The 10,000-nt window shown below is 47.4% G+C and overlaps 1 protein-coding gene across 2 annotated transcripts in view; it reads right to left on the bottom strand.

Moving 5' to 3' along the window:
- The window catches only part of mast1b (microtubule associated serine/threonine kinase 1b), a 37,596-nt gene that overhangs the window by 13,691 nt on the left and 13,905 nt on the right, over positions 1-10,000 (bottom strand). For both annotated transcript variants that reach the window (XM_042708305.1, XM_042708306.1), the window contains exons 3-10: positions 7,340-7,428; positions 6,599-6,674; positions 5,702-5,771; positions 3,638-3,798; positions 3,271-3,346; positions 1,915-2,124; positions 852-953; positions 262-394 (exon numbers count right to left, since the gene is read on the bottom strand). In XM_042708305.1, coding sequence (XP_042564239.1) covers positions 262-394; positions 852-953; positions 1,915-2,124; positions 3,271-3,346; positions 3,638-3,798; positions 5,702-5,771; positions 6,599-6,674; positions 7,340-7,428 — 917 coding nt within the window. The remainder of the gene's footprint in view (positions 1-261; positions 395-851; positions 954-1,914; positions 2,125-3,270; positions 3,347-3,637; positions 3,799-5,701; positions 5,772-6,598; positions 6,675-7,339; positions 7,429-10,000) is intronic.

Below are 10,000 nucleotides of genomic sequence, written 5' to 3'. Positions count from 1 at the left end.
CCAAGTCACATGTTGTGCTTTGGAAGGAGAGAAAACAATGGAAAACAAATAAACACAGAGGGGGCAAAGGTGATGGGCTGGATTTCTGTCAGGGCTGTGGTTGGCTTAAAGTCCCCAGTCGTTTATTCTGTGACTGAAGACTGTTTACGCAACCACCAGGTCATCATTTTTTCACTCAGTCTTTCTCTCTCTTTTTCCCCCTCTTCCTCTCTCTCTCTCTTTCTCTCTCTCTGTTGCTCTGTGTCTCTTTCCGTCTCTCACCTTCCAGGGGGTCCCTGGTGAGTCCCAGCTGGCTGATGATGTAACGGGGGATGTCAGTCTTCATCAGATGTCCCTCCTTGGCGTGGTCCTCCGCAGCCTCCAGGAGGTGGTAGAACTCCTCAGGGTTGAACTCCTGACAGCCGGGGGGGGGGGGGGGGGGGGGCGACGCCACATTCAGTGTCTTACATTGAAATTACTGTGCGAACCAGCTGATGTGAGTCGCTAAGCTCGAAGATTTCAGGGCAGCCAGTGATATAGCTGCTCTCGAGGCAAATAGGAATTTTTAATCTAAATGCAAATGAAATCGCCACAGCAGACAGTCCTTTTTTGTAATTTGTGTGTGTGTGTGTGTGTGTGTCTTTTACTTTATTCTCTGTCTGGGCTTTGGTAAAGTAATGCTTTTTAAGGTAATATTTGTGAAACAAATTGATTTTGCCAAATAACACAGAGAGCAAGATGTAGCATTTTGGGAAGCTGATTGTTTTGGGTAGACCGTGGAACACTGCACTGCATAATCAGGAGGACAGATTAGGGACTAAGATGAAGCAGGTCACGCAAACACAGAACACAGAACTCAACACGGTTCTCACCAAACATTCCAGGAGTCGGGCAGGTCGGGAGATGACGATGAGGAGTTTCTTCACCAGCTCAGCGACGAAGGCCACTTCCGAGCTCTCAGAACGCTCAAAAGCCTGCAGAGGAGAGGAGGAAATAGGTATAAGTTAGGAAACATCGAAGTCATATCTTACTTAAAAACGTATCCTGACTTCACCCACCTACTGCTCCCATCCTAGCTTTTGTCGTGACTAGGTGTCTGGTTCTACTCGGCTGTTAAAAACGACTTAGTCAAGGGAGAATGAATGTGGTCATAAACCTGTTTGAGTAATTTTGCCCCTCTACAGATAATTAAAAATTTTTGATCTCTTTGTTTTGTTCTTTGCATCTGCAAGTCATCCAAGCTGTGATTTAGAGTCCATATTAATAACACCATTGTCTGTAATGATGCATTACGGCTAAGGCAGAGAATGCCATAAAACAAAATGGCTGAGTTGCCGTGGCAGTTTAATCCAATCCAGCCTGTTAAAACCATCCAGGAAACTCATGCAGATTTAATCACATCGTTGAATGGCCAATCAAGATAAACGTTCCTCAACTACCATTATCTGCACTGTGTCTGTCAAACAGGCATAATTGTGTCATTAGCATTCATCTACGCTCTGAATTTCATTTCTGCTCATATAAAAAGAGATCTGTAACCCATATTAAACAGAGGAAAAAAACCCTCTTTTAATTAAGTTTGAATGACAATGCAGAATGTATGTTAAAACCAATCTTCACTGTTAAAAGCCTTTAATAAGAATTACACTGACATGTTCATTAGACCTCTGCAGAGCCTGCATACACTGCAATGTATAATATCTCTCACTGGCTAAGGAGACTTCTCCATATCCATCAAATAGTTCAAGACCCACTATTGGGTCTTATGTGACCATGTGTGTGTGTGTGTGTGTGTGTGTGTGTGTGGACATGTGTGTGTACTGCATGAATATGACATTTAAGCCAGAGGTCTCATCACATTAACCCCCTCTGATCATCACTCTACACTGGCTGTTCCAGAAGCATGTGGGGTTATGCGTGCGGTGTGGGACTCACATCGTCGAGCAGCTTCTCCAGGTTCTCCTGAAGCTCGAAGAAGTAGACGGTGGAGATGCTGTCCTCGTGTGACTTGGTCAGGCAGTCTCGGGCCAGCTCCACGATCTGGTGATGGATGAAGCTGAGGACGCCGTCGGCCAGGGGCAGCACGTCCTCGGGGGAGTAGGCCTGGATGAAGTCGGCCAGACGCTCCTCCATCTGCGCCGTGGCCTTAAGGACGGAGGATGGAAGGGAGAGAGGGATGGATGGAGGTGGAGAGAGAAAGAGATAATGGAGGCAGTGAAGAAGAGAGTATGACATTCAGAAGGATGCTCCACAGTTCTGCTCCATTTACCCTTTCATTCATAAAATGATGTTCTTAGTACTCCAACCTACAGGTCAGAAAACAGTCCAGGAAATATAATCCACTGGTTGCTTCTGTTAGCCCAGAAAAACCCGACCATCCCCCGACCCCCACCCACTAGAACCCTGCTCCTTATTCTAACCAACCCCCAGTAGGATTATCAACCTTGCCGATCCCCAGACCAGACTCCTGAATCAATACATCCCTTGTTACCATGGCACCTGTAACTTGAATCTGGCTGCGCCCCAGAGGATGCCTGAAGCATCCATCAAGTGCCAAGTGTGAGCCTAGTTTACCGTGTGTGGCCGTGTGGCTGCGAGACATAGGCAAGGGGCAGAGCGCGGTGCGTAAGCAGGTATGGTGGTGGGTGGTGGTGGTAGGGGGGGGCGGGGTAGTTTGTGTGGAAATATATCAGTTGTATGAGAGGCGCTGCCGAAGACCCAGCAGAGTGAAAGAAGATGTACATGTACATCACCCCGGGCTTGTGTTTAGTATGGGAGAGACACAGCGAGCGGTTGGCTCTGAGGCTTCCTCTCCTCTGCGAGGCCGGGGTCAGAAGGTCAGCTAACTCGGGAACACGTGCTCTCATAAACCCATGTAGTCATTATACTCTACGTCGACTTGAATAAAACATGTACAAGTAAAACACTCAAATCAATGAAGGCCGGGCATGATGATGTGGGTGCATGTACCAGTGCACATCTTTGTCTATTTGCCTATGTGTGTGACTGAGTCTGTGAATGTGTGTGTGTGTGTGTGTGTGTGTGTGTGTGACTGAGTCTGTGAATGTGTGTGTGTGTGTGTGTGTGTGTGTGTGTGTGTGTGTGTGTGTGTGTGTGTGTGTGTGTGTGTGTGTGTGAGGGTTTAGGTAATTTCCCTTGTGGGCAATGTGACTCATTTTTGGGGCTGTTGACACATGCATTGATGCGTATGTGTAAAGGACAATGTATGTGTGTGCAGTTGTGTGTGTGTGTGTGTGTGTGCGTGAGTCCTTGTGCGTGTACGTAACTCACTTTTGGGAAGCGCTCTTTGTACACATGGTTCATCATCACGATCTCGTTGTCGTAACAGGATGGCGAGCGGCCCGGGCTGGGGAGGAGAGATCACAATCACTCTATGGACATTTGCTTAGCCTGTGTGTGTGTGTGTGTGTGTGTGTGTGTGTGTTTGTGTTTGTGTTTGTGCGTATGTGTTTGTGTGTGTGCGTGTGTGTGTATGTGTTTGTGTGTGTGCGTGTGTGCGTGCGTGTGTATGTACATGCGCACATTGGCTGTATGTGCATGTAATCATTATCATGACTTTGTAATTTGTACTTTTGCACTGAATATGTGTGTGTGTGTGTGTGTGTGTGTGTCTGTGTGTATCTGTGGGTGTGTGTACCTAAGGCTGCGTGACCGTGGGCGCACAAGTGGAGAGCAGCGTCCGCCATCGTCGTCGGTGATGCTCTCGGTGCTGCCGAAGTGCTTGGAGAGGAAGTGCAACTCGTCCATGGTGGGCTGGAATGGCAGCTGGTGCAGACGCTCCTGAGAGGAGCTGGAAGACTGGAGGGAGGGAGAGGAAGAGGGAAAGAGGAAGGAAAAAAGAAAAGAGATGTTGAGAAGACATAAAGATTATAAAGAGTGGGAGGAACAAAATAGAATAAGAGGGAGATGGAGATGGATGGAGGAAGAAGACAGAGGAGTGAGAGAAGAAGAAGAAGAGAGAGGTGCGAATGCAGTGGAGGGGGCAGGATGAAAAACTCACAGAAAGAGACGGGAGACAAAAGATGAGAGCCGGGGGGGGGGGGAGGAAAGAGAGAGAGATGGGGTGGAAGAGAGACAGTTGTTCCAGAGCGTTAGCATGCCATGCCTCCACCAGGCACCCCTCTCATTTGTCAGCGTAATAGACTTCCCATTCAGTGGAAGACAACAATAAGATAATGGATGGGAAACAAACAGCCCATCTCCCGTCTCCAGGGGCGACGATCTCAAAGTGTGACTGCAGCCAGGCTGAAAACTTCACCCAGACCGAGTCACCCAGCCGGTGGGGATCAGAGTGTACAGAGAGTACCGCATCAGAGAGTACACCCCTCGACACACACAAACAGTCCTGATGCTCCTAATAAGACATGAAACGTATCAATAGAGAAGGCTACAGTCAAATCAACAGTTCATCTATCACCATCAAGGTCCTCTTGACAGCACAGCCTGTCACTGACAGTGATGAATGACTGCACAGGTAGTCTGTTCAGACTCTCTTCCACTCTGTCTGTCTGTCTGTCTGTCTGTCCCCACCTGTTCATTGTGTCCCCGGGCAGAGAGAGTCTAAAGTGGATGCTGAGAGAGCTGAAGAGGGGGGGGCTAGTCTCAGTGCACTGGAGACCTTGTCAGTGCTGCACTTTCTGTCATTTATTTACTCGACAGGTTTCCTTGCGGGAGACATCGGTGCATTGCCACAAATTTGAGCGGCGAAGGAAAACACAATCTCGTTCGTGTCAGGCATGCTTTACGTTTCTAGGGGTGTGTTGTTGTTTTTTTCCCCTGCTTTGAAAGATCCTGACACAATATCATAACATTTCCCTGCTGCAGACATTTGCATCCGCATACACACGCGCACACACAGACACAGTAATCTGCACAAGCGCTGCAATCAGAGGCCGTACGGAGAACATGAAAGAGATAAGCAGATTAGAGGTGTCTGATCAGGTACTTTTCTTTCTTCATCTGGAAATGCTGCATCCTTTTTTCACTCTCACTCACTCGATTTCTCCTTCCATCTCTCTTTCCCTCTCTCTATCTATTTCTCTCTCTCTCTCTTTCCCTCTCTCTCTCTCTCTCTCTCTCCTCTCTGCACTGGTCCTTGCCCCCATCTAGATTTCCCTCTCCCTCTCTGCTGCATCTTCCCTCAACCCATCCAGTGTGTGTGTGTGCGTGTGTGTGTGCGTGTGTGTGTGTGTGTGTGTGTGTGTGTGTGTGTGTGTGTGTGTGTGTGTGTGTGTGTGTGTGTGTGTGAGTGCTCATGTCCCCCTGTCCCTGGGATGGGCTTATGTAATGTGATGAGGGGAGACATACAGAGAGTACAGAGAGCCTCGAGGAAAAGAGAGAAGAGTGCTTGAGAAATGCAGAAATGTGTGTGTCTTGCTTTTATATATACTATAAATATATATATATATATATATAGAGAGAGAGAGAGAAAGAGAGAGAGACAAGGGATATCCGAAGGTTCTTGGTAAGTATGTGTTTAACTATGTGTATGTCCAATGCCAAAATAAATATGATCTATCATTCGATGTTCAAGAATTTTTGGTCTAATGCATGCTTTCATAGTTAAGAAGCAGTGCTACAGTCTTCCATGGGCTATGAATAATCAACTCTGGTTCGTCTCCAATGCAGCAACACATCTGCAAGCCGATAAGTGCATTGGAACTTATCATACATATACTTTGTGTAAACAGCTAACAAGTACCGTAGAGCTGGGGGTGTTGGTTCCGTATCCAGAGGAAGGGAGAGAAGCCAAGGACCACCGGCGTCCATCCCTACACAACAGAGAGAGAGAGAGAGACAGAGAGAAAGAGAGAGAGGGAAAGGAGGAAGAAGAGGAGGAAGATGAGTTCTATCACTGATAGTATTCCTGAAAGCAGTAAAACCAGTGAACCCTGCCCTGACACATTATGTATGTATTGATTATTGATCACCACCGGCTCCACAAATTCTACCTGACAAAGATCTGACAGCATGACTAATTATGATTAAACCAACGAATCCCCTTTTTCCCAATCATTCTTGGTGTGCTGAACTCCCTACATTTCTCTTCCCCAGCCACTCCTCCTCCCTATGCTATGACTGACGCAGGGACACAGCTATGTAGTGAAATGAGAGAGATACTCTCTGCAGTGTTGTGGACTCTCAGCCACTTTCCCTCTTCTCTCTTGTTAAGCGCAGCTGGCCAGGGATCAGTTCTGTGGGGAGGGGGAGGCTGCTGGGGCTGAATCGGGACTGACAGGGCTGAGCTCAGATCTCCAGATGGAGCCGGCGAAAGTAGGCCAATGAGAGCTAATGACGACGTTTGCCCCCACCCCCCTCCCCCAGAGCCAACAGCCACTGCTGCATCCCTGGTCAGCTCCGCTCAACAGAGAGGAGAGGGAAAGTGACAGATTTTATGCTAACATGTATGCTAATACATATACACACATACATGCTTCTTCAGGCAAAAAAATATATATACCCTCCATTGACTGCCCATCATTCCGGCTGTCATTTAAGATTACATAGAGACTCTAATGCCTGTCCACTTGTTTTCAGCCAGGTCCTCTTCTAACATAATAATGAAGTAATTACTGCTGTGAGACTTGGAAGTCCTTACCGTCTGGACGAGGCAAAAGAGAAGTGGGCAGGGGTGCCGGGGGAGAAGTTTCGAGGGCTGTCCAGGGGGCTGCTTCCTGTTGATACAACAATAATAACAATGGTGATGTTTCAACAACGCAGTCTACGGCAGCTCACAGAGGACAGACTGACAGAGAGCAGACTGTGCCTGTCTTATGAATGAGTCAGCAGAGGCTGGTGCCCACAGAGATTACCCAGAGGGAAGGCCAGAGAGGACACTTTCCTCAAAACACACAAACAGAAACAAGCCCCTCTATTTCTAATGGATCTGAATCTCACGCAACTCCTGCAGATCGTATTTATCTTTTGCACATTCTTCTATGACAACAGTGTGGAGCACAGAAAAGTATATGTACTGTATGATACCAAGTTCATAAGAACCTTCCCTTTTGGACCTTTTCATCTCTGTGGAATGATTCAATGATGTGGGATGAGGCTATTTGTGTGGTAAGGAGTTGGACCTTTTGTTCTGAACCTTTTGAAAAAAAAGGTGTCATCTACAACTGAAAGATCCTAGTGTTTTCTACACTGAGAAATCTTCTCTGTCAAATGAGTATCCTTGAGGGCTCCAAAGGCTTAATCAGAGCTGGGCACTAGACCACTGAAAGCCAGAGGGTCCCTAAGTGTACTCCCAAGGGGACGAGGTTGAGGAGCCTTTTCCTCTGAGGGTCTACATCTCCATGTGGGCCATGAAGGAGCCTGTAGGAGCTGCTGCACTCACCCAGGTGGCCAGGCAGAGGAGAGTGAGGGCGAGGCAGCGTGGGGGAGGTGGTGGTGAGGATCAGACTCTTCCTGTTGCTACTGCGGCAGCTGGAGAGAGACACAGAGAGAGAGAGAGACAGAGTGAGAGAGAGAGAGAGAGAGAGAGAGAGAGAGATAGAGAGATGATATCACCGTCAGTATACAGCACCAAAAAGAAAAACATCCCACAGTCCAGTCACCAATAAAAAAAACATCACATCACTCCAAACTCAGGAAATCCACACACTCTGTCATCATACCAAAGCTTTGTAACATATCATGGTGAACAGGAATCTCGGAACATACTGCCCTAACACAATACACACACTCACACGGGCAAAGACACACACACACACACACACACACACTTACACAAAGACACACACACACACAGACTCAGTTTTGTAATCCATATGGTCTGGCATCAAGCCCATGCCCACAAGCACTTCTGCAAGTCCAGCAATTCCTCCCTTTAAGCTTACAGTAAGCAAGTCAGCTGAGGAGGTTCCCCCACTTGAGTTGCACAAACTCAGAGAGTGGAGAGTAATGATTGTTTGTCACTGACTGTTACACAACCAATAAAAAGCTGTCTGTGTATGTGTGTGTGTGTGTGTGTGTGTGTGTGTGTGTGTGTGTGTGTGTGTGTGTGTGTGTGTATATATTTATGTGTGTGTGTGTTGTGTGTAATACACGTGAGTGTCCAGGGCTCGCTCAGCTGCATGCCTCAGGATTGTAGTGATAAAGAAAATTCAATTTCCTCAGCCATCAATCCCCACCAGGCTCTTCTCTCCCCTCACGCCAGATAAGAGGGAGACATAGGAGGAGATAAAGAGAAACAAAGAAAGACAGAGAGAGAGAGGGAGAGAGAGCGAGAGTGGGAGAGAGAGAGAGAGAGAGCGTGAGAGAGAGCGATAGAGAGCAAAAGAGAGAGAGAGATAGAGAGAGAGAGAGAGAGAGAGAGAGAGAGAGAGAGAGAGAGAGAGAGAGAGAGAGAGCAGGAGAGAGAGAGAGATTATTATGACCCTACAGCAAAGACTGCAGTAAGAGGGGCCCAGTGTCTCCTTACAGGAGGCCATGCTGGTTGGCTGTGAACAGGTACCAGCGCTTGGCTGCAGTAAAATGCAATGTACAGCTCTTAGACTGACTAGCCCTCTGAGAGGGACTGAGTATGAGTAGCTGTCCTATTTAAAATTCCCTTCCCTACTCACACATATGTCTCTGAGACACACACACACACACAGACACACACACACACACACACACACGCACACACACACACACAAATACACTTCAGTGGAACTTCACACACACACACACACACACACACACAAGTGGACATAGATCCACATACACAAACATGTATGTACACACCAAAATACAAACACACACATGCAAACACAGATGCCAAATGATACGCAAAACACTCAAACATGGGGACAGGGACATGGAAAAACGAAACACTATGTGCCCACTAATATTCATTGTGACATATATTCACACACAGAAAAACACACAAATGCACAGACACACACTAAGAATTCACAACCTTCCCCCCACCCTCTGACACACACAGGTACACAAACACAGTCCAACATAGAACGGTTACATCAAATAATTTATGAATGGGGATGTGTGAGAGATTAGGGCGTTATTTAGACTAATGGGAAGAGTATGAGATGGTGACATGAGTCAATGATGCATAGTCATGCGGTCAGTCCTCATCATTTTCATCCCCTCTCTCCCTCTCCCTCTCCCTCCTTTCCCTCTCTCTCTCTCTCTCTCTCATTACCTCGCTACCCCATCACTAAACACATGAGTTGGAGGGCCTTTAGAGCCACTGACACTAACACTGCTCTCGTCCACTTACACTGATACGTTAAGGTTCTGCTTATTTTGTATCAATGTGAACATTTTGTCTTTGTGTTTTCTTTTTCACCAGAGCAGTCAGCCTCATGTATGTACAGTATCTCCATTGTGGCCCAATCACCAAGACTCACAGATCAACAACACTGCCACGTCATCGACAAACATCAAATGTTTTTTGCAAAGAGAACAAGAGAAACAAAGAGACAGAGAGAGACAGACACAAAGACAAAGAGATAGAGAGAAACAGACACAGAGACAAAGAGATGGAGAAAGAGAGACAGAGAGACAGAGAGACAAAGAGATAGAGAGAGACAGACACAGAGACAAAGAGCAAGAGAAGGTGTACTGTGCATCTCAGGGGACATAGTCCCAAAACAGACATTACGTATGGTCCAATAACCTGGTACATGGAGAGTGGAGAGAGAGAAAGAGAAAAGGAAAGAAAGCTGGAGGGGGGAGGGCTCCAGAGAGGCCGTGCTGATCCTCCTACTGGTGGAGCAGCCACTGAGTCAGTCTCACACCACCTTCATCTCTGTCGCTAAGCAGAGCCAGAGGGGGAGGGACCTACAGCTCCACCAATGGGGGCGCGTGTTTTTGTTCCCATTCTGCCATGTGCTTCAACCGCTAGCCAATGGGAGCGCTCGAGCCTCCTCCTCTTCGGCTGGGGAGAAGCACTTTCAAACACTCCGTGATCCCATTAGGCATCCTCTCCTGAGGAGCACTTCCAGACAGGTGCACGCACACACACACTCACACACACACACACACACACTCC

The sequence above is a fragment of the Clupea harengus genome, chromosome 1 (genome assembly GCF_900700415.2).
Source record: "Clupea harengus chromosome 1, Ch_v2.0.2, whole genome shotgun sequence".
Classification (NCBI taxonomy): domain Eukaryota; kingdom Metazoa; phylum Chordata; class Actinopteri; order Clupeiformes; family Clupeidae; genus Clupea; species Clupea harengus.
The sequence above is the reverse complement of the archived record's forward strand: the minus strand, read 5'-3'. Positions and strand labels throughout refer to the sequence as shown.